The sequence below is a fragment of the Triturus cristatus genome, chromosome 1_2 (genome assembly GCF_964204655.1).
Source record: "Triturus cristatus chromosome 1_2, aTriCri1.1, whole genome shotgun sequence".
Classification (NCBI taxonomy): Eukaryota; Metazoa; Chordata; class Amphibia; order Caudata; family Salamandridae; genus Triturus; species Triturus cristatus.
The window spans coordinates 381,091,585-381,116,533 of record NC_140580.1 but is presented as its reverse complement, the minus strand read 5'-3'; the positions used below and the strand labels follow the sequence as shown (position 1 = coordinate 381,116,533).

At 47.7% G+C, this 24,949-nt stretch overlaps 1 protein-coding gene across 1 annotated transcript in view; it reads right to left on the bottom strand.

Annotated features, from left to right (window-relative positions):
- The window catches only part of LOC146867398 (heparan-alpha-glucosaminide N-acetyltransferase-like), a 1,041,362-nt gene that overhangs the window by 286,987 nt on the left and 729,426 nt on the right, over positions 1–24,949 (bottom strand). The window contains exon 11 of the mRNA XM_085605125.1: positions 9,607–9,716. Within this exon, the coding sequence (XP_085461251.1) occupies positions 9,607–9,716 (110 nt within the window). The remainder of the gene's footprint in view (positions 1–9,606; positions 9,717–24,949) is intronic.

Here is a 24,949-nt window from a genome sequence, read left to right as displayed (position 1 = left end):
CGCCTGCTCACCCATAGTGTGCGTGCGCTTGCAGTACTGTTTAGCGCCTGTATACCCTGTGCTGCGCCTGCTCACCCATAGTATGCATGTGCTTGCAGGACTGTGTAGTGCCTGTATACCCTGTACTGCGCCTGCTCATCCATAGTATGCGCGCGCTTGCAGTACTGTGTAGTGCCTGTGTACCCTGTGCTGCGCCTGCTCACCCATAGTATGCTGCGCTTGCAGTACTGTGTAGTGCCTGAATACCCTGTGCTGAGCCCGCTCACCCATAGTGTGCATGCGCTTGCAGTACTGTGTAGTGTCTGTATACCCTGTGCTGTGCCTGCTTACCCATAATATGTGTACGCTTGCAGTACTGTGTAGCGCCTGTATACCCTGTGCTGCGCCTGCTCACCCATAGTGTGTGTGTGTACGCTTGCAGTACTGTGTAGCGCCAGAATACCCTGTGCTGCGCCCACTCGACCATAGTATGTGTGCGCTTGCAGTACTGTGGAGTGCCTGTATACCCTGTGCTGCGCCTGCTCACCCATAGTATGCGTGCGCTTGCAGTACTGTGGGGTGCCTGTATACCCTGTGCTGCGCCTGCTCACCCATAGTATGCGTGCGCTTGCAGTACTGTGTAGCGCCTGTATGCCCTGTGCTGCGCCTGCTCACCCATAGTATGCGTGCGCTTGCAGTACTGTGGAGTGCCTGTATGCCCTGTGCTGCGCCTGCTCACCCATAGTATGCGTGCGCTTGCAGTACTGTGTAGTGCCTGTGTACCCTGTGCTGCGCCTGCTCACCCATAGTATGCGTGCGCTTGCAGTACTGTGTAGTGCCTGTATACCCTGTGCTGCGCCTGCTTAACATAGTGTGCGTGTGCTTGCAGTACTGTGTAGTGCCTGTGTACCCTGTACTGCGCCTGCTCATCCATAGTATGCGTGCGCTTGCAGTACTGTGTAGTGCCTGTGTACCCTGTGCTGCGCCTGCTCACCCATAGTATGCTGCGCTTGCAGTACTGTGTAGTGCCTGAATACCCTGTGCTGAGCCCGCTCACCCATAGTGTGCATGCGCTTGCAGTACTGTGTAGTGTCTGTATACCCTGTGCTGTGCCTGCTTACCCATAATATGTGTACGCTTGCAGTACTGTGTAGCGCCTGTATACCCTGTGCTGCGCCTGCTCACCCATAGTGTGTGTGTGTGCGCTTGCAGTACTGTGTAGCGCCTGTATACCCTGTGCTGCGCCTGCTCACCCATAGTGTACGTGCGCTTGCAGTACTGTGTAGCGCCAGAATACCCTGTGCTGCGCCCACTCGACCATAGTATGTGTGCGCTTGCAGTACTGTGGAGTGCCTGTATACCCTGTGCTGCGCCTGCTTATCCATAGTATGTGTACACTTGCAGTACTGTGTAGCGTCTGTATACCCTGTGCTGCGCCTGCTCACCCATAGTATGAGTGCGCTTGCAGTACTGTGTAGTGCCTGTATGCCCTGTGCTGTGCCTGCTCACCCATAGTATGCATGCGCTTGCAGTACTGTGTAGCGCCTGTATACCCTGTGCTGCGCCCGCTCACCCATAGTGTGTGTACACTTGCAGTACTGTGTAGCGCCTGTATACCCTGTGCTGCGCCTGCTCACCCATAGTATGCGTGCGCTTGCAGTACTGTGTAGTGTCTTTATACCCTGTGCTGCGCCTGCTCACCCATAGTATGCGTGCGCTTGCAGTACTGTGTAGTGCCTGTGTACCCTGTGCTGCGCCTGCTCACCCATAGTATGCGTGCGCTTGCAGTACTGTGTAGCGCCTGTATACCCTGTGCTGCGCCTGCTCACCCATAGTATGCGTGCGCTTGCAGTACTGTGGAGTGCCTGTATGCCCTGTGCTGCGCCTGCTCACCCATAGTATGCGTGCGCTTGCAGTACTGTGGAGCGCCTGTATGCCCTGTGCTGCGCCTGCTCACCCATAGTATGCGTGCGCTTGCAGTACTGTGGAGTGCCTGTATGCCCTGTGCTGCGCCTGCTCACCCATAGTATGCGTGCGCTTGCAGTACTGTGTAGTGCCTGTGTACCCTGTGCTGCGCCTGCTCACCCATAGTATGCGTGCGCTTGCAGTACTGTGTAGTGCCTGTATACCCTGTGCTGCGCCTGCTTAACATAGTGTGCGTGTGCTTGCAGTACTGTGTAGTGCCTGTATACCCTGTACTGCGCCTGCTCATCCATAGTATGCGTGCGCTTGCAGTACTGTGTAGTGCCTGTGTACCCTGTGCTGCGCCTGCTCACCCATAGTATGCTGCGCTTGCAGTACTGTGTAGTGCCTGAATACCCTGTGCTGAGCCCGCTCACCCATAGTGTGCATGCGCTTGCAGTACTGTGTAGTGTCTGTATACCCTGTGCTGTGCCTGCTTACCCATAATATGTGTACGCTTGCAGTACTGTGTAGCGCCTGTATACCCTGTGCTGCGCCTGCTCGCCCATAGTATGCATGCGCTTGCAGTACTGTGTAGCGCCTGTATACCCTGTGCTGCGCCCGCTCACCCATAGTGTGTGTACGCTTGCAGTACTGTGTAGCGCCTGTATACCCTGTGCTGCGCCTGCTCACCCATAGTATGCGTGCGCTTGCAGTACTGTGTAGTGTCTTTATACCCTGTGCTGCGCCTGCTCACCCATAGTATGCGTGCGCTTGCAGTACTGTGTAGTGCCTGTGTACCCTGTGCTGCGCCTGCTCACCCATAGTATGCGTGCGCTTGCAGTACTGTGGAGTGCCTGTATGCCCTGTGCTGCGCCTGCTCACCCATAGTATGCGTGCGCTTGCAGTACTGTGGAGCGCCTGTATGCCCTGTGCTGCGCCTGCTCACCCATAGTATGCGTGCGCTTGCAGTACTGTGGAGTGCCTGTATGCCCTGTGCTGCGCCTGCTCACCCATAGTATGCGTGCGCTTGCAGTACTGTGTAGTGCCTGTGTACCCTGTGCTGCGCCTGCTCACCCATAGTATGCGTGCGCTTGCAGTACTGTGTAGTGCCTGTATACCCTGTGCTGCGCCTGCTTAACATAGTGTGCGTGTGCTTGCAGTACTGTGTAGTGCCTGTATACCCTGTACTGCGCCTGCTCATCCATAGTATGCGTGCGCTTGCAGTACTGTGTAGTGCCTGTGTACCCTGTGCTGCGCCTGCTCACCCATAGTATGCTGCGCTTGCAGTACTGTGTAGTGCCTGAATACCCTGTGCTGAGCCCGCTCACCCATAGTGTGCATGCGCTTGCAGTACTGTGTAGTGTCTGTATACCCTGTGCTGTGCCTGCTTACCCATAATATGTGTACGCTTGCAGTACTGTGTAGCGCCTGTATACCCTGTGCTGCGCCTGCTCACCCATAGTATGCATGCGCTTGCAGTACTGTGTAGCGCCTGTATACCCTGTGCTGCGCCCGCTCACCCATAGTGTGTGTACGCTTGCAGTACTGTGTAGCGCCTGTATACCCTGTGCTGCGCCTGCTCACCCATAGTATGCGTGCGCTTGCAGTACTGTGTAGTGTCTTTATACCCTGTGCTGCGCCTGCTCACCCATAGTATGCGTGCGCTTGCAGTACTGTGTAGTGCCTGTGTACCCTGTGCTGCGCCTGCTCACCCATAGTATGCGTGCGCTTGCAGTACTGTGGAGTGCCTGTATGCCCTGTGCTGCGCCTGCTCACCCATAGTATGCGTGCGCTTGCAGTACTGTGGAGCGCCTGTATGCCCTGTGCTGCGCCTGCTCACCCATAGTATGCGTGCGCTTGCAGTACTGTGGAGTGCCTGTATGCCCTGTGCTGCGCCTGCTCACCCATAGTATGCGTGCGCTTGCAGTACTGTGTAGTGCCTGTGTACCCTGTGCTGCGCCTGCTCACCCATAGTATGCGTGCGCTTGCAGTACTGTGTAGTGCCTGTATACCCTGTGCTGCGCCTGCTTAACATAGTGTGCGTGTGCTTGCAGTACTGTGTAGTGCCTGTATACCCTGTACTGCGCCTGCTCATCCATAGTATGCGTGCGCTTGCAGTACTGTGTAGTGCCTGTGTACCCTGTGCTGCGCCTGCTCACCCATAGTATGCTGCGCTTGCAGTACTGTGTAGTGCCTGAATACCCTGTGCTGAGCCCGCTCACCCATAGTGTGCATGCGCTTGCAGTACTGTGTAGTGTCTGTATACCCTGTGCTGTGCCTGCTTACCCATAATATGTGTACGCTTGCAGTACTGTGTAGCGCCTGTATACCCTGTGCTGCGCCTGCTCACCCATAGTGTGTGTGTGTGCGCTTGCAGTACTGTGTAGCGCCTGTATACCCTGTGCTGCGCCTGCTCACCCATAGTGTGCGTGCGCTTGCAGTACTGTGTAGCGCCAGAATACCCTGTGCTGCGCCCACTCGACCATAGTATGTGTGCGCTTGCAGTACTCTGGAGTGCCTGTATACCCTGTGCTGCGCCTGCTTATCCATAGTATGTGTACACTTGCAGTACTGTGTAGCGTCTGTATACCCTGTGCTGCGCCTGCTCACCCATAGTATGCGTGCGCTTGCAGTACTGTGTAGTGCCTGTGTACCCTGTGCTGCGCCTGCTCACCCATAGTATGCGTGCGCTTGCAGTACTGTGTAGCGCCTGTATACCCTGTGCTGCGCCCGCTCACCCATAATGTGCGTGCGCTTGCAGTACTGTGTAGCACCTGCATACCCTGTGCTGCGCCCGCTCACCCATAGTGTGCGTGCGCTTACTGTACTGTGTAGCGCCTGTATACCCTGTACTGCGCCCGCTCATCCATGGTATACGTGTGCTTGCAGTACTGTGGAGTGCCTGTATGCCCTGTGCTGCGCCTGCTTACCCATAGTATGTGTACGCTTGCAGTACTGTGTAGCGCCTGTATACCCTGTGCTGCGCCTGCTCACCCATAGTATGCATGCGCTTGCAGTACTGTGTAGCGCCTGTATACCCTGTGCTGAGCCCGCTCACCCATAGTGTGCGTGCGCTTGCAGTACTGTGTAGCGTCTGTATACCCTGTGCTGCGCCTGCTCACCCATAGTATGCATGCGCTTGCAGTACTGTGTAGCGCCTGTATACCCTGTGCTGAGCCCGCTCACCCATAGTGTGCGTGCGCTTGCAGTACTGTGTAGCGTCTGTATACCCTGAGCTGAGCCCACTCACCCATAGTGTGCCTGCGTTTGCAGTACTGTGTAGCGTCTGTATACCCTGTGCTGTGCCTGCTTACCCATAGTATGTGTATGCTTGCAGTACTGTGCAGCGCCTGTATACCCTGTGCTGCACCTGCTCACCCATAGTGTGCGTACGCTTGCAGTACTGTGTAGCGCCTGTATACCCTGTGCTGCGCCTGCTCACCCACAGTGTGCGTGCGCTTGCAGTACTGTGTAGTGCCAGTATACCCTGTGGTGATGTGCTGCGCCTGCTCACCCATAGTATGCGTGCGCTTGCAGTACTGTGGAGTGCCTGTATGCCCTGTGCTGTGCCTGCTCACCCTTAGTATGCATGCGCTTGCAGTACTGTGTAGCGCCTGTATACCCTGTGCTGCGCCCGCTCACCCATAGTGTGCGTGCGCTTGCAGTACTGTGTAGCGCCTGTATGCCCTGTGCTGCGCCCGCTCACCCATAGAGTGCGTGCGCTTGCAGTACTGTGTAGCGCCTGTATGCCCTGTGCTGCGCCAGCTCACCCATAGTATGCGTGCGCTTGCAGTACTGTGGAGTGCCTGTATGCCCTGTGCTGCGCCAGCTCACCCATAGTATGCGTGCGCTTGCAGTACTGTGGAGTGCCTGTATGCCCTGTGCTGCGCCTGCTCACCCATAGAATGCGTGCGCTTGCAGTACTGTGTAGTGACTGTATACCCTGTGCTGCGCCTGCTTATCCGTAGTATGCGTGCGCTTGCAGTACTGTGTAGTGCCTGTATACGCTGTGCTGAGCCCGCTCACCCATAGTGTGCGCACTAGTCCAGATACGGATTATGTTGCTCTACCCGTGTACTGTGGTCGGCACTTTCTAGGGTCAATGACACGCCCATGGAGTTGGGATCATGAGATCCGCAGGGCTAGTCTGCTCTGGGTCTGCAGATCCTGTATATTTCACCTGGAAATGTCGGACGCCCGCATCAGTACCTCCAGGGAGGGGCTGATGACGAGGCCTTCTCTGGTGGCCTTGCTGGGTGCACCCACGACCTTGTTGCTGGCTGAAGCTTTTCGTGCTTATCCAGGTTCCATATGATGGTTTATGTAACATAAGCTGGGCCGTTGTCCAGTGTCCGTGACACCGCAGGTGCTCTATGCTGCAGATGAAACCAGTCTAGCCTATATTCTGGCTCCCTCCTTACAGGATGAAGGAACTATGAGTCCTGTGACTAGATCACTGACGTGAATAGCATTATGAATCGGATGAATGTACTCTCTGTGCGTGCTCCCATAGGTGGGCATACTGTGCACTGCATAGTGGCGGTGGCAGGGTTGGGCAACGGGTGGCCAGTTTGATGGATTGCATGGACCAGGCCTGGTTTCCAGTGTGCACAAAGTGTATGTGTGATTGTACAGGTGGACAGATTGATGGGCGTGAAGTGTCTCTGGTTTAGATTGGTTTAGAAGGATGACTATGTTAACCGGAACAAGGTAGAGTGAAGCATTTTAGAAGGCTGATATGTGTTGCACCTCTTAAGGAGCCACCTTGTGGGAGGCCCTGTCCAGGAGTGGTCTCCAGGGGTGGGATAGGCCACACGGGCATCCCATGACCTGGACAGGTAACAACAGGATGGACCCGAACAGCTGGGTGATGGTCCCCCATGGCGCACGGTCCTCCGGTCAGTCAGAGGGATGGGGTGGCCATAGATGATGCAGCATCCCAGAGCTCACATCAGTAGTCACCACAGCCGGCCACCCACCCTGTGAGTTAAAAACAGGTAAATAAGTCAATAAATGGAGCACAGACAACTTACTCTGGTGTGCATCTCTTATGTACTCTTAAGTTTCCTCTTAAGCATTAGTGGGTTATCACCAAAGGTGTAACATAGGAGTTATTAGGGAAATCCTAGACACATGAGGGACATGCCTGCTCTCTTGTAGCTTTTCTGCCTTTACAGAACGTGTAAACTTCATTCCTCGCGCTCATCTGCAGCCTTGACCCACAGCCTTGAAGGCCTCATGTAACTGCCGCAGAAAGTACAGCGAGGCGCACCAGAGTTCACGAGAGAGGCGGGACACTTAATGGGAAAATACTCTCAAATGAGAGAGCTGGGACACTGAACGGGAAAATACTCTCAAATGAGAGAGGTGAGACACTTAACGGAAAAATACTCTCAAATGAGAGAGGCGAGACACTTAACGGGAAAATACTCTCAAATGAGAGAGGCGGGACACTTAACGGGAAAATACTCTCAAATGAGAGAGGCGGGACACTTAACGGAAAATACTCTCAAATGAGAGAGGCGGGACACTTAACGGGAAAATACTCTCAAATGAGAGAGGCGGGACACTTAACGGGAAAATACTCTCAAATGAGAGAGGCGGGACACTTAACGGGAAAATACTCTCAAATGAGAGAGGCGGGACACTTAACGGAAAATACTCTCAAATGAGAGAGGCGGGACACTTAACGGGAAAATACTCTCAAATGAGAGAGGCGGGACACTTAACGGGAAAATACTCTCAAATGAGAGAGGCGGGACACTTAACGGAAAATACTCTCAAATGAGAGAGGCGGGACACTTAATGGGAAAATACTCTCAAATGAGAGAGCTGGGACACTGAACGGGAAAATACTCTCAAATGAGAGAAGTGAGACACTTAACGGAAAAATACTCTCAAATGAGAGAGGCGAGACACTTAACGGGAAAATACTCTCAAATGAGAGAGGCGGGACACTTAACGGGAAAATACTCTCAAATGAGAGAGGCGGGACACTTAACGGGAAAATACTCTCAAATGAGAGAGGCGGGACACTTAACGGAAAATACTCTCAAATGAGAGAGGCGGGACACTTAACGGGAAAATACTCTCAAATGAGAGAGGCGGGACACTTAACGGGAAAATACTCTCAAATGAGAGAGGCGGGACACTTAACGGGAAAATACTCTCAAATGAGAGAGGCGGGACACTTAACGGAAAATACTCTCAAATGAGAGAGGCGGGACACTTAACGGGAAAATACTCTCAAATGAGAGAGGCGGGACACTTAACGGGAAAATACTCTCAAATGAGAGAGGCGGGACACTTAACGGGAAAATACTCTCAAAGGAGAGAGGCGGGACACTTAATGGGAAAATACTCTCAAATGAGAGAGGTGGGACACTTAACGGGAAAATACTCTCAAATGAGAGAGGTGAGACACTTAATGGGAAAATACTCTCAAATGAGAGAGGTGAGACACTTAATGGGAAAATACTCTCAAATGAACACTTAACGGGAAAATACTCTCAAATGAGAGAGGTGAGACACTTAACGGGAAAATACTCTCAAATGAGAGAGGCGGGACACTTAACGGGAAAATACTCTCAAATGAGAGAGGTGGGACACTTAACGGGAAAATACTCTCAAATGAGAGAGGTGAGACACTTAATGGGAAAATACTCTCAAATGAACACTTAACGGGAAAATACTCTCAAATGAGAGAGGTGAGACACTTAACGGGAAAATACTCTCAAATGAGAGAGGCGGGACACTTAACTGGAAAATACTCTCAAATGAGAGAGGCGGGACACTTAACGGGAAAATACTCTCGAATGAGAGAGATGGGACACTTAACGGGAAAATACTCTCAAATGAGAGAGGTGGGACACTTAACGGGAAAATACTCTCAAATGAGAGAGGTGAGACACTTAATGGGAAAATACTCTCAAATGAACACTTAACGGGAAAATACTCTCAAATGAGAGAGGTGTGACACTTAACGGGAAAATACTCTCAAATGAGAGAGGCGGGACACTTAACGGGAAAATACTCTCAAATGAGAGAGGCGGGACACTTAACGGGACACTTAACGGGAAAATACTCTCAAATGAGAGAGGTGGGACACTTAACGGGAAAATACTATCAAATGAGAGAGCTGAGGCTTTCCAAAGGCAATTGAAAAATCTGTAACATTCCCTACCGTGAATTTCCAAATGTTATACATATTCACAAAATAGCCAAACTTGGAGTAGGTGACATATTTTAGTGAATTTCTTACACTTAAGGCTGTTCCCTGAGACAGTTTGAATTCACGACTGTTTAAGAAGGGGCATTTAGTAAATAATACCCTAACAGGAGAATCTTAAGAGCAGCAGTGGGCAAAATGTAATACATTAGTGAGCCTGTAAATGTTCGTCTGCCTCCAAGAACAGGTGCATGCCGTGAGACTAATGTTTTCCAGTAAGCTATTGTCACTTATAAATTGCATTAGCATCCTTTGTCATTTAAAGCACTCTGACGTCATTTTAGACTACGTTTGGTATACTAAAAAAAATATATATAATAGGTAAAACTAAATTATTTCTCTTTTCTTTTGTGAGCACATGCTTTTCGGGGAACATCTCAAACGTGTTCGATTGTGTGCCTGAAGATGAGGGCTGATCATTTTGTAGCGCCTATCATCCTTATCAGAAAACTGAAAGCGCTTTACTGTGACCCTGGATGAAACCCAGTGCCCACCTCACAATCCTGGGTGTTCTTGCCAAAACAGGTCTGCATCAGGGCTATGGTGAAGTAGGTGAAGCCGAGCCGCTGCAGGACTCCCGGGATCCGAGCCCAGCTCCAAGACACTACAGGGAGAAAAAACAAACACACACTGCCAGTGAAAAGAAGGCCTGGCGCAACCGACATACTGCTATCAAGATTACAAACATGATGAAATTCTTGTCTGTTTTTCTGAACTAAAATTTACATCAGGATACCTTGGAAGTATTACAGAGATTTATTCCAGGGCATCCCGTCCATGTATGTTTCTCTAGATCTTGTATGACTGAACAGATATAGGGGACATGATTCACAAAGCTATATTCGGACGTAAATAGTACTTTAAATGGGCCGGATCTGTCCGGTACCTGCACTTCTGTAATTTGAGAGGGTGAGCACCTGCAATTCTCAGCACTGCTGCAATTCATTTAATTGGAGAGTACCAGCACTTATCAGAAGCAAACAAGCACTATGGATATTAAGTAAATGCACTTCTATTTTTCCCTTTAATGGACTGGACGTAAACATACATTTGTGATAGAAAATGCCTGTATTTATGTCGATCATGGAAAGGATACCCAGCTGGCAGTAACCCCTGTGCTTACTTAACGCATTTAATGGCGTGTGATTGTTTGCCACGACTGTGAACAACAGCACCACATTAGAAAACAGAAGGGGTGGGAAGTCAGCGGATCTAGGCATGGTTTGAGTTCAGAGTGTATTAACGTTTTCCCACCATAATGGAAGATTTGCTTCAGCAAAGAGCTGGGGTAAATCCTCTTCGAGCAGAGGAAGGGAAATGAAACACCCCAAACGCTGTGAAGTTGTATGGAAAGGAGTTTTGCAACAACTTCCAGTACAAACCGATGCCAGACATAAATCACTACCCTTGCTCTCATTCAAGGGCAGGGCCGTTTCCACCATTAGGCAAGACTAGGTGGCTGCCTAGGGCGGCAAAAGGGGGGAAACCGTTTTTAATTTGAAATCAAACAGCGAAAAAAATGGAGCAAATTAGGAGAAAAAGGGAGGGGCGGCATTTTTCAATTCTCACCTAGGGCGGCAAAACACCTCGAAACGGCCCTGTTCAAGGGATGATGACGGTGCAAGGGAAGCTCAAAGAGCCCCAGAACATGGTACAGAGAGAAACTGTGACATATCTTTGTAGATATGGTGGTGTCCCGCTCTCACCTTCTCACACAACACAGCACAGCACAGCAACTTTGGATGTGAGTATGTGATCAGATAATAGTCTGCTTCCCACAGTGAGGTAGCAAACTGATGAAATGGCTGACCCATTGCCCCATCCTGTCCCATGCAATGGGTAAAGTAAAATGTGAACAACAGTTGAACAGACCAGAGAATGAAGAGAGCTGACCCAAAGTCCCTCCAGGTATGTATATAGCTATGTTTTTTATGTTGGATTTGTTTCTTCGTTACAGGATGGTGACAAGTCAGCCAAAGCTATCTCTAACCCACACATATTTGAACAAACAGTTCCCTCTATGCTCAACAAGTGTAATAGTTCCTTTAACCCCTTTGGTGCCACGCCCTTTCCCCCTCCTGTGCCGGGCGTTTCCCACGCGGGTGGGTTTCATGACGAGATAGTGTCGTCATGGGCACAGCGCGACCGTGCTCCATGACGAGACTATCTCGTCATGGGCACAGAAGAGGTTAAAGTGATCGCAAATCTTAACTTGGTAACGATGATAAGGAGTAAATCAATCCAGTAGTTTAAGTCATGTTCAAAACACGGTCCATATGGATTATTACTAGTGGGCACGACCACTATTGATTTTTTAAATCCATGTTGTTTAAATCGCCCTGTGATTCAGCAATAAACTTTGGCTTGAAGTTATGCACTTGGTTTCAGTGACATCAATTATTGTGATGTTATCAGGATCAAGGTCATGTGGCATCACTTCCTGGGATTCAGAATCAAAGGAGATATGATGTCACTACCTGTGATGCAAGTGATCTCAAATGGGGTGTGATGACACTTATGCTACCCCTGGAATTTAAGTGAATCGACGTTCATGCCTGGCTTACAAAATCCACTGGTATTCACCAATCATGCTCTATGTTTACAGACACTCCTGTTGAAGGGATTTTGCAATCCCTTTTTGAAATAGCAAACAACCAAACTCACAAAATGTCTTGAATCATAAGTGTAACTTATGGCCACCAAAATTGGAATCCCACACACGATACGCAGAATTATGATCTGTATAAAATTTCCAGCGATATATTGCACTTATCTCTGAGGAAAATTGACCAAGCTTGTGGAATCTTCTGCAGTAGTACTTTTGAAAAGGGGGGAGCGGAGATTTGGATTGTGGGGAAAACTCAGTTCTTAATTTGTGCCAGTGGTTGTAGAAGGTGGGCACCAGCACTCACGTTTGGAGACCAGGACTTATTTTCATCATTAGACTTTGACCAAGTCAGAGAGTCAGGGGAAATGAAGGAACGAGAAGAAGAAGGAGAATGAGAGAGACAGGTAAACAGTGATAAAGGAGAAAGAATGGATTAAAACGCATTAGCAAAGTCAGTAGGTATCATTCTTATAATTGGAGTGCCAGGCTACCGGCTTTGCTAGTGCTTATTTGCAATGCATTGTTTTAAAAATAATGTAAAAGGAAAACAGATATAAAATGCTGGAGGAAAAGCAAATACAAATCTTAAGGTGTCTCAAAACTGTTCACCAAGGCATAGTTTACTTTCCACAGGACTCAGAACTAAAATATGCATACGGTCAGTCTTACAAATTCTTTTGTGGAGATCAGAAGGGACTGGCCATATGGGATTCAGAAATCCACCAGTAGGTCCGAAGCATGGAGTAGCTTTCAGCACTAGATCTTCTGAGGATCCTCTACCCCTCCAGGCCTGCAGCTCCAAGAGTGAGACAGAAAATGTAATAAATACAATATTTGATATTGTGGGAGAAAGAATACTCCTGGGTACTGCCCTAGATCCAAACGTATTGTACTATTTGTGGAGCTTGCCTACAGAACTTCTTGTGGGACCGATGGTTTTTAGACAGTATATTACGATAATGATGTATTTTTATATCCCAATTTTAAAATAAGCATTCACAAAGCAAACAGATCTCCCCTTAATAATGTGAGTGCCAAGTTGTTGGCTTTTCCAATGTTTGTCTGTAACATATAGTTTAAAAGAAGAAAAATAAAAAAACTGTTCAAAATACTGGAGGAAAAGCAAACATGTGTCTTATGATATCTCAAAACTGTACAATGAATTCAATCTTTTCAGTCTTTATAAATGGCATGGTTTGTTTTCACATACTTTTCACTCAGAAAGTATAAGAAAATATAACAAGCATTTACAATGCAATGGTCTCGGCATTCTTAAAGTTAGAGCTATTGGCATTGCTCATAACATGATTTTTTTTTGTTTTTAAAACATTTAAAGAAGCGGTATTGTTATCTACAATGTCAATAGCTTAATCACTCTCAAATACATAGTTGAATCAGCAGACTGAAGTGGATGACCCTCCAATGCCCACCTTCTGCAAAACAGAACCAAAGAAGAAAGCAGCTAAAAGACAACACGGGCAGACGCAAAACTCACTTCCACAATAGTGAAGACTGTCCTGCCATGGACAGCCCCTAGAAGCTGTGACGAGTTGGAGGGAAACTGCTTTCCATTCTGTAGAGAAATTGACATACTTGAAATGCCACAAAAATAAGGCACTGACCTCATCAGGCACAAAAACATGTCGAACAAAGCCAGAAGGACAGGAGGATTTGAAGACATCACTTAGTTAAAAAATAATAAAAAATAAATCCACTACATTTGTTACATTAGGAAAAAATATAAAAGTAGTGGGGAGACGTTCACTGCAGTGGGGCTCGTTGCCCGAATGGGCTTAAAGAGCGAGGCCTGTGCTCGAATTAGGTTGGAATTAGCCCACAGGGCTGGGAGTATCGAAACCCCTTACAGCAGTGACAGGGTCAGGCTGTCCATTACATTCACGGGGGCTTCCAAAGTAATGAAAACGTTTGTTGGGCGGGGACCTCTACATCATGCTGGGCGCAGAGCCCTGCCCCTTCCAGGCTACTATTAACAATTAGAAGCCCTGTCTTAACAGGCGGTTATTTGCGGCGTGAGCGAGGGTGTGCCTGTTCTTAAAATATGTGCATTGTGCACCAAAAGAAAGCAGCGTCCCGCCAAATCTGTGAAAGGTTGACAGAAGGGGATTCTTTATTTAAAAAATAAAAATGTTATTCCACACACATGCATGTTGCTAATAAGAAAGAGGGGCGCAAATGGAGGACTGCAGAGAAAAATGCATTAGATATATGTGGGGGGGGCATGAAAATGGCATGTATGTGCCAGCGTTCGAACAAAGTTTATAAAAATCTGGGCAGAGATGTACGTACTGGTTACAGTGTACAAAGAAGGGAGCAAGTTACAAACGGCTGGAGAGCGCGATATGGACAGTGTAAGGAAACGGTTAGGTAAAAGTAAAATACATTTTTTTTTTTAAATGCGAAGCAAAGCGGCGATGGCGCGGAGGGTCTATTTGGAAACAAGAAAATATCACACACCTCCAACATTACTGGTCTGAGTAAAAAAATAAAATGAGGACTTAATCAAACGTGCTCAACATCAGAGCGATTTTCGTTTGCGGGGCCGGGGGGGAAGAGCATAAAAGGAAAGATAAACGGCACAACTAAGAGGGGCGGTTTTCTAGCGCTCCGACTTGACAGCATTTTGAAGGAAACCCCGAGGCTGAACAGTGAGAGCGCCGGAGACTTTAAAGAGCGTGGTCTGCGGTATCTCAACTGGCTGGCTGGATGGGCTGGCGGCCCTTACTCGCAGTCCTTTTTCCAGTGACGTACAAGACATGTCCTGAGGTGGTGAGGTGGCCAGGGCAGGAGCTGTACAGGAAAATAAACATTAATCAGCCGTCCTAGGCCTTTCAATCCATACGGCGTCCCCCAGGAACCGATAAATTACAAGAGGGCGACTCCAGTGAAGAACGTGTAACCGGGAGGGAGAAAACATGGATGAAACGTACACTGAAGCAGTGCGAAGAAAAAGGGAGAAAAGGGAAGAGAAAACAATTACATACAGAGAAAGAGAACACCGCCGCCTTTCTCCGAGGCGAAGCAGAAATGCCTCATAGAAAGGCAGCGGCGGTTTCGGATTCGGGGGCGTGTTTTTCTTTTTCTCTCCTCTTGCCATTGGCTGGAGGAGATAATAAGAAAAGTAGCAAAAAACACGCCCCCGAATCCGAAAAGGACGGGGCCTGTTCGGAGAGACAATCCTCTTCTCCAATGGCTGGCCAGCATTCAAGAGGCGAGCCAATGGAGAAGAGGAGAGAAGAGGGGCGGGTTCAAGGCCCTCTTCTCCAAAACATTAAATCTCCGGACTTCCGGTTCTGCCTTCGGCAGACCGGATGGTCCCTCGACCTAAAAAGCCACCCACACAGAGCCACACACACAGAGCCTCCCACACGCACACAGAGCCACCCACACACATGAAAAACAGAAAATGCTTTGCCCTATCAACTGGAATCGAGGCATGGGCACCAGGGTACCCTGGTGGCTCAATAGATACAGACTGCCTGGGTTGTGCCCTATGCAGCGGTGTAAAATAAAAAAAACATTATGGTGCTTTCTTTTTTTACCTTGAACTGTTCTTGTGTCATCTGGGCATATGTATGACCCAGAAAAACATAGTAAGGCGGATTGAACCAGAACTCCCACTCTGTACCATAAATTACTGCATTATGTATTATAAAAGGCACATCAGATGCTCTCCAAATTAGAATTTACCAGCAGATGTAACAGTAGTCCAACTGAAGTTTCAAAGCTTGCAGCAAACTTAAACTTTTCACCTGACAACTGCCTGAACAATGTAAGACCTGCAAGCACGCCTTCTAAAGTTCAAGGAGATGTAACCAGGCCCTGCCAAGATGAACCATGTCGAAGAGTTAGTTAGATCTAGGAACACCTTTCAGGGGGGGGGGGTGGGGGGGGGGGGAGAATTGATCCCGGGGTCACGATTTTGCATTTAAAAACTAGACACATTGTTATATATAAAAATAAAATCACTTATTTTTTTACACAAAAACCGGCAGTGGTGGAGAAGAGACACTGGCAGGATGCAATTTTGGTTAAAGGTCATGTCCTGCAGGCAACATTGGCTGTTCATGGCTTTTACCCAGTATTCATGGAGCACTTTCGAATGCTGTGTGCATGGCAGGTGTGAAGGAGTTGTTTTTAAAAAAAATGAAATTTCAAATATATACACGGATTATACACCCTCAAAATCTGGACTGTATTCAATAAGAAAGATCGGGCTGGGCATGTTTGTCTTGTTGACACAGGTCTGTTAACCCTGCATAAATCTTACAGTTCCAGATTATTTAAAAGCTTAAAACAATTCTCTGTTGAGGGCCTCAAAATAAGCACTTTTAAGGGGGGGGGGTAGAGATGCACACTTCTCATCAGAGGCCTCATACTTTTATTGGTGAAGTACCAACAGTTCTTATCAGCAAACGCTTGGGGTTGGGGCGGTCTGACAAAAACAAGAGAAAAACAATTAACGGACAATGAATTGGAACCTGCTTACCACAATAAAGAAGCTGCGAAGCACTGCCTCTGTATATAGGTTCTGTTCTGTTTCCACACCAGAGGTTAAATGCTTTCCGCCTCTTTTACGTGATGCTTTGATAACCTGGTAGTATTAAATGCTCCAAATGGCAACGCGTTTTACCAAAATGTCCAAGAGGTTACTTGCATTGGCCCAATGCACCCACACTCCCGCCTATTCCACAAAGCCACACATTCTGGGTCCACAGGCTTTTAGAGGCGCTCTCCTTTGCCTGTGTATTACAAACACAGTGCATCCCGAAGGGTTCCTTCTTGTAAGCGAAAGACAGACTTGCTGCAGCCGCCAAGGATGCAGGGTGAGTTGGGCCGCCGCTTCCAAACACAATACAGCTGTCGGAAGTCTCTCTCCCTTAACCGCTTGAAGTATGCACTATACCGCTGCAGACCGCCGGGTATGATAACCACCTATCTTCCTCCGCAAGCTTGCGGCAAGCTGGTCAGACCGAAGCAGGTACACAGGGAGACCGCGCTGAAAGCAAAATAGAGAAATAGAAATAGGACTAGCACGGATGATTTTACAATGCGGGACCATGGCGACCATCTTAGCCTAGTAGCCACCTAAGATCTGTAATAAAGAACTACAGTGCCAAAGTACTTTTCACTGTTCGCCAGCAATGGTCACGTGGTCAAGAAAAACAGCTGCCGGCCAGATAACGCAAAACGTATTGCAGCAATATGTAGTTTGTGTGCGCACACCAGGGCTCGGATTGTGGAGTGATGGGAAAAACCTAACACATTATGTTGCGCATCTCACTAGCAAAACATCAGGGTGGGTTTGCCAGGATTGGAAAGCATGCCAGGTTGTATATGGGTATAGTTAGATAAATCTTCTTGCATGGTCTTCATGACTACGATGGATTAACAATGCAAATATAACCAGTTCGAGAACCAGCACAACGTGGTTCAGGGAGTGCATGGACTTATGCTGAAAAGCGTCTCACCTTCTACCATGTTAAAACGTGTTGGACATCTCACTGCTTAAACAAAGTATGGCGGGCGGCCGTGCACATAAACGTTAGACACATGGCCGCCACAGTAATGCAACAAGTGCTGCATAATGACTACCCCAGCCTTCCACCCAAAGGCACCCAGCCTACCTCCGCGCCAGACGCTGCCTACAAGCTCCCAGTCTCATGGCTCCAAAAATCACGGTGACGCAGCCGGAGCATCATTTTGTAGGCCCATGTATCCGTTCAAGACGTAGGCGTAGGTACGCAGCCAGTTAATAGTGTGGCAGCGACCAACGTGTTCCAGCGATATTTTCAAACTGTAACCCGATACTACTGTTTCCATCCTCATGCCGGGCCTGCACTCCCTTGTTGCATACTGAACTATTTGAGGCCCACGGAGCACGCGGCGAGCTCGTGCTGTTTATTAACGTCAGGCAGAGGCTGGGTTTTCGACTGCGCGCTGCGCGTGCACCGCCACCCACACCATTGCCATCACAGTTCCTGCAAAACACGTAGGCCGCCGAAAGGGAAACGCCGCGGACGTCGAACAACGTCAACAAGACAGCTAAGAAACCTGCTGCAAGCTAAAGCAACAAACCTCCGTGAACTCGACAAAACATGAATAGGACGAGCTTAAGAAAACCAGAGTAAGCCTGGATGTGGTCAGATGGAGCTGGTAGGAGACACCACCGCCTTTCTCCGAGGCAGAGCAGAAATGCCTCAAAGAAAGGCAGCGGCATTTTCGGATTCGGGGGCGTGTTTGTCTTTTCTCTCCTCCAGCCATTGGCTGGAGGAGAGAATGAGACTTCTTGCAAAAAACACGCCCCCCGATCCGAAAAGGACGGGGCCTAATCGGAATGACTGACCTCTTCTCCAATGGCTGGCCAGCATTCAAGAGGCCAGCCATGGGAGAACAGGGGAGAAGAGGGGCGGGTTCAAGCCCCTCTTCTCCAAGTCATTAAATCTCGGAGCTAGACTGCGCAAGCGCAGCCTTCGCAGCCGAGACCTAAAAAGGATAAGGAAGTTTGAAGAAAAATACTTGCCAAGGCCTAATTTACTTTCCACAGGATTCATAACCAAAACATGCTCAAGCCATTTGGTCCTCTGCAGTAGCCGGGTGCAGATTTATGGGTATCCATGAAAACAGACATCTCCTTACAATTCATGCTAATTCTCTTTCTGCCTCAAATGCTCATTCAATGAGGGCAGCAGCAACAGCTGACGCCTTATTCATCACATTAAAAGCCTTGTGTGCCAAAGCGTAAGCTTATGTGGAATATGTAGACTGCAGGTGATAAAGCAAAAACAGACCTTAAAGTCTGCTGCTTTGTCATAACGTGGCAAAAATATACCTGTTGTTGTGTTTTTTCCAGAAAAACTGGGAGGAGTGGGAAGTAACACAGAGCGCTGGGATGGGTATTTGAGGAGGGGAAGTATCACATGAGGGTGAGAGCAAGAGAACACGTGCACTCTCACGGAGTCCTGAATTAATCAGGAAAAATAGTTTACCAAGTGTGAGCAGTAGAAGGATATAAGTCAGTCAGTCAAAAGAATGGAAATGAGGCGATGCTCCAGGGGAAGGACAAACGCAAGAAGAGGAAGGCGAGCCATCGAATATGAAGCAAGCTAATGAGAGTGACAATTAAGCCAACCATTGGTAAGCCATGGGTGGGCTCAATGCCCAGAGTTGTTTTTTGCTATGGTCGACAAGAGCCTTTCACCTACTGAAGCTAAAAGCGAGGAGAGACCTAAAGAGAACTTGCAAGAGTGAGATAACGCGAAAGGAAGAGTAGAGTGGTAGAAGAAAGACTCATAAAATGAAATTAAGACTAGGCAATCATGGTATTCGGCACCCGGCATATTTGGCAGCACTGGCGACGTGTTCCCAAGGAAAACATGGGCTCCTAAGAAAAACCCAGGCTTCGCCACTTATAAAACAAAAAAAAAGTAAGCACTGGGAAAACCCAGTAAATCAAAACTTACTTGGTGTTCAGAAAACTACCCAATGACTTACTACATTCCACATATACACATAACTCCCTGAAAAATAAAGGAGTAAGTGTGTAGATAGGATAAAAGGTTGGTGTAAACACCCTTATATATAACAGAGGTATGATGGATGGCTTTCCTCCACATTTAAAAATATTTTTAAAGTCGAAATAGACTTAAATAATGGCGTAACAATAGCCCCCGCAACCCCCATGATGCGGAAGAGCCCGAGCTCCAGGAGGCCCCCCTGGCACTGTGCACGCGCGGGCCTGAGAGCTCTTAACTGGGTCCAAAGAATGGGAGGCCCCCTCAAGGCACTTTAAAGGTAGCCCCCTGCAAGTTTCGTTACGCCACTGACTGTAAAATGTGCATTTTCACCATACGTATCCCTACTGCATGTCTGCACTCTAGACAAACCAATAGAGTAAGTGAAAGAGGGTAGGAATATGCAATACTATGCTAAAAGACTTGTAAAGCACGTAGTGACCCGGATGTCTCCTAGCCATGGTTAGGAGAGGTTGCACCATACAGGACGAGAAAGACACCTAGGAGACCAACTCTATTAGAAAAGCCAGATTTTGAGAGCTTTTCAAAAGCGTTGCTCATTGTCCAAAGCTCGGATGGCCAAGGGGACAGAATTCCAGAGATTCTGCATTGAAACTAAAGGACTGTCCACCACTTTTAGCTCTTTTAATAGCGGGGACAGTAGCCAAATGAAGGTTTAAAGAACAAAATGACCTATTGGGGACGTATGGGGTAACAAACTGGTGTAAGATAGGTGGACCTTGCCCATGTATGGCTCTGTGGGAAATGCACAAGGTCTTGAAATCTATTCGTTTGGCAATGGAGAGCCAGTGAAGTTCTATCAAATCCCTGCTGGGCTCACTGAGATCTAGGAATTCCAAGTAAAGTGCGTGCGGCCGCATTTTGCACTTCTAGTTTCTGGCTAACTCCTTTGGGAGACCACAGGTAAATTGGATTGCCATAATCCAGGAACATTTTTGTAATGCTTAAGTTGAGTACAATACTCCATATCTGAAATAAAGCTTATTCACAGTGTCATATGTTTTAAAAAGAGCTTCAGATGTGCTGGGGACCAAGCCTGCAAAAGTGCTATAGTGCATTGTGATGCCTCGAGGGCTACTTTAAGGTGCCACATTTGATACCATGAAATCCTCGCGAAGGAAGCCTGTTTCACTGGGTGACACCAAAGACAGCGCTTGCCTCCAGGGCTGATTAATCAGTCATACTGCTCAGACTGCCTACAGTAAGGGATAAACATGCGGCACAGACACACTTACCGCATGAAAGTCTAAGGCGAAGTAGACAGCGGAGGAAGCAGACAGCTTTTAGGTTTGGGTGATTTGAAGTCTCTCAGTAGCTTTAGTTGTGCAACAGGCAGCGCTAGCATTCCCAGCGGACTTCCCTTTTGTGCATTACCAGGGATTATTTCTTAATGCATTCCCTCTCAACTGTGTTCTTCGTCATTAAGGATAAGACAACTCCTGCGTCAATACACACTGCAGAGATATGCTGGGATTATTGTAGAATGAACAGTGGTCAGTAAAGAGGCAGTACAGAGGTGGTACCAGTGTCCCCACCACACAGACCAGACTATTATGTGTGGCCAGGATCTGAGGCGAGCTCTCCTCAGGGAGGCGTGGGGATTTCCAGAAAAGGAGCTGCTTGTGGTAGAGGCATTCACATCATCTGGTCAACAGCACTAAGGATTGCGGATGATGAGGTAGCCATATCTCCTGGGAATTTAAGAGTGGTCTGATCTTGCTCAAGAAGCCTTCCTGCTGCCTTGGTGGGTTTGTATGGAGGGCTCGTTTATCTGGTGCCAGTGGAGGACCTGCAGTGCGTGAAGTTAGCTTTCTGTTTAGGGTACGTTTGGTTATGGTCAAGAAAGTTGAGCGCGAAATGGTTTCCATTAGCTGTTGGCTCTTGTGTTACGTCCGATTAAGGTTGCATAAGTGTGGACTGATGGCAGGAGGAAGGTGCGGTTTGGTCAGTGTGTAGGGGCAGGGACCGTTTGTTAGTTGGTTTATATTTATTGCGCACCTGCGGGTGTTATTGGCTGTCAGGCCTACTATCAGTGACACTGCAGTTCAAGCAGCAAGGCACCAAAGCCATTGCTGCAGGCCACCGCGGGTAGTGGAATGTGGGTGATGTGACCCTGTGAAGGGGACTCTTGAAGAGGACCGTGGCATAAGTGGCCCTCTGGTGAAATGAGCAATGGTGAATTGTCAGGGGTGTGGTTTTCTCCTTCTGAAGTAGGTGTCTGTACTAGGAGGTGCAACCATTGTATCTTTGTCTAAGGAACCATGAGTCGTTCGGGCAATGGGCATTCCTTGAGTGTGGCATCGATGTGGTGTGCTCTTGGAATAAAGTGGCTTTAGATTCTACCATAAGAAACCACCACGATGGTCTTCTGACAAGTAGGCAAGTCATTAGGGCCAGAAGGCAGCAGGATAAAAGAGGGGTTTCAGCAGCCTCAAAGTGATTGCGATCCCCTAGAGTCAGGCATGCAACAACAGGGGGTGCCAGATAGATGTGTGCAATGAGCGGAGAGGAGTTGGCCTAACGGTTAGGGCGCTCGACCTCGGACCTGGGGGAACTGGGTTTGAGTCTCAGTAATGACGCTAAACATCCTGTGATTCTGGGCAAATCATTTAATCTCCCTGTGCCTAACAAAAAATTAATGTGTGTCCTCATGTAACGTAACTGGTGCTATGTAAAGCACTCTGATACCCGATTGGATTCGGGTCAAGTTCGCGCTATATAAAACTCTACAAAATAGAAAAAAAAATGACATGCGCATGGGCATCACAAGCGTGAAATGTGATAGGCTGGGAGGAAGATCCAGAAGAAGAGAAACACCAGCATTGGCAAATCTAATAGGTCTCACCTTTGGAACCTATTGATTTTGCCAGAGGTTTTCAGCTATGGTTGGAGAATTAAAAAGAAAAGCTTTTGATGCGGCCGAAAAAGAAAGAAAAAGCGGCGTCATTTTGTAGGCACACACACCATACATGCGCATGCCTACAAAATAACAAGTCTGCTTCATTTTTTTTCTCTTTACTATTCCAAGTCGGATCAGTGAGGATGATGGGCGGAAGCTATATGAGGGAGTGCTGGAGGGGGTAAACGATATAGAGGGAGAGAAAAGTGGAGCGCTACGAACAGTGCTTAATTTGAGCATGCGGTTGCCCGTGCTCCGGCATTTAATTATCAACACTGGCATTTATGACAGCTGCCACATGGTGGCTCTGTTTGTATAATTTAAAGATGAGCAGAACGGCAATTGTTTATTAATTCAGTATATATTAAAAACGACTAATACCTGCCACCCAAGCTATTCTTTATAGCTTTGGAGGCCTAGAATAGTCTGAATTGTCACACTTGTAGCAGTGTACTGGTTAGTAGTTTTGTAGGTACAGTCACTGGCAATGCCAGCAGTAACAATGAGTGGTGTAAGTTGCGGAGACCTCCTAACGAGAGCCCTGGCTCCTATGTTTTTTTTTTTTTTACAAATTAAGCACTGACTAGGGAGGAGCAAACAGATGAAAAGGGTAAAGTGGAACTCCTCAGTTTAAGCACAGAGGTGAGAAAGCAGCAGGGAGGGAGTGGGGGTAGAAGCACAGAGGTAAGAGAGAGGTATACTGGAGCTTGGTGGAGGGGTGGGATAGAAGTATACGAGGAAGACTGCTGGAAAACACATGCACGTCATGGAGTGCTTAAACAAAAGAAAAAACTACCTTGTGAAAAGTGTGCAATGGTAGGACACAAGCAATGCGTCCATACTCTATGGGAAGGACAAACAGAAAGAGAGGAAGGAAAGTCTACACACACATAGGAAGAGGAAATGTGAGTGAACCTGAAGTCAACCCATAATAAACAGTGGGTGCACTCCAAGACGACTATAAATTAATAATACATAGTGTAAGAGACAGGACCGGCATTAGTGCTGGTGGCGCCCAGTGCTACAATGTTTGTTGGCACCCCTGTGTCAGAGAACTTTACATAACACACACTACACCGAGACATTCAATCATAGGTGGGTAAATCAGTGTATAGGAAGTGTTACGTAAGGCAGCACTACAAGGTGTAGTAGTCACATGCCATCCATACCGGTAGGCAGTATAGTTTAATAGTGCTTGGTCTGGAGAAGCACAAACTCAGAATTTAAAATGTTAACATCATGTTTGGGGGTTCTGCTTAGTAATCAGAATTGATTTCTATCCAAATGAACCCTTTTTCCTACATTAGGATAATGAAACACTGGGGGGAAATTCATAACATTCTAATCTACACTTTGCATGCAGGTCTTTGACGGCGGTTAATAGGTTGCTGTTCTATGTTAGGATTTTAACTTCTAAACTGCAAGTAATAATAGGATCTCTCAGACAAAAGCAGTAACCCACTGACCTATTTACTTTATATGCACTTTGTGATCTGTATGGCACACGTTCTTTGCAGCAGGCATATTAACCCTCTGTGCTACCTTATGATGAGTCAAAGCTTCCACTAAACAAACCTCCGATCTCCCGCCAGGAAGAACATTAATCACCTTAGTTATCTTGGCATTTTTATTGTTGCCTGAAAATGGCTGGTGCTAGGAAGGCAGCAGCAGGTTTTTTCAAACCATAATATATTTGCAAACACGATGCCCCCCACCTGAAGTCAGTGCCCGGTGCGGCTGCACCGGTCGCCCTGCCCTAGAGATGGCCCTGGTATCAGACAGCGCATATGCTGTCTAGTAGGTGAGACATAAAATGACATTTTCATGAGTGGAGGTGCAGCGCTACAGAAAGCACAGAAGTGGATGAAGCAGTAAATGCACATGGCTTTGGGCCACTCCAGGTCTCAGCAGCACCGCTTGTAAGAGTAGGGCACAGCGTACAGGAATGCCAAAGAGGAAGTCGGGCAACTTTGGGCCAAAGAGTCAGATCTTTAACCACAATGCCGCACTGGGTTGAGATGGGACGGACTAGGAAAGGGCATTTAATTAAATCTGAAGAGTATGAGCGAGGAAGAATATGGAAAATCTGGGAGGGGACAGGTGAGCTAATGACTCAGAAAAGGGCAGGTTCCCATCATGCAAAGAAGACCAGGATGGGTCAGCTACCCTTATGCCACCCTGTTCCCAAACTGGCTAACTGCAAGTGAATGGTTAGAGAAAGAGGACAAATTAATTTGACTTATCAGGAAAAGAGCAACAATCTTTCGAAAGATGGAGTCAGACAATACGCCTGGCTCCTCACAACTCCAACACCCATCCCCACTAGTGCGGCATGTAATTAATTCTTCCTCAAAGGAGGTTAATTATCCAATATATTTATCATTCATGTGACATGGATGATACGGTCCAATTATTTCATAATCTCGATTTATTTTATTCTTATTCTTCCTTTGGACAAATAAATCTTCAATTAGAACACGGGTAACGTCAAGTTTTATGTGAAAATAAGTTTTCTGTGAGCCTTTTGTTTTATGAATGTTATAGGACACTCCAGAAACCAAGAAATTGGTGAGCTGAGATGAATTGTGCTGTGAAATACTTCACAATGCATCCCTGAATAGAATCCTTTGCCTTGAAAAAGAGGTGTGTACCTCAAAACATTTGTTGGTGTGTACTAATTGAAGACTTTTTGTCCAAAGGAAGGATGTTGGGCATTCAACCAGGGTACTACAAAGGGGGGAGTCGTACATTTAGACATAGGTTGGACGAATGTGGTG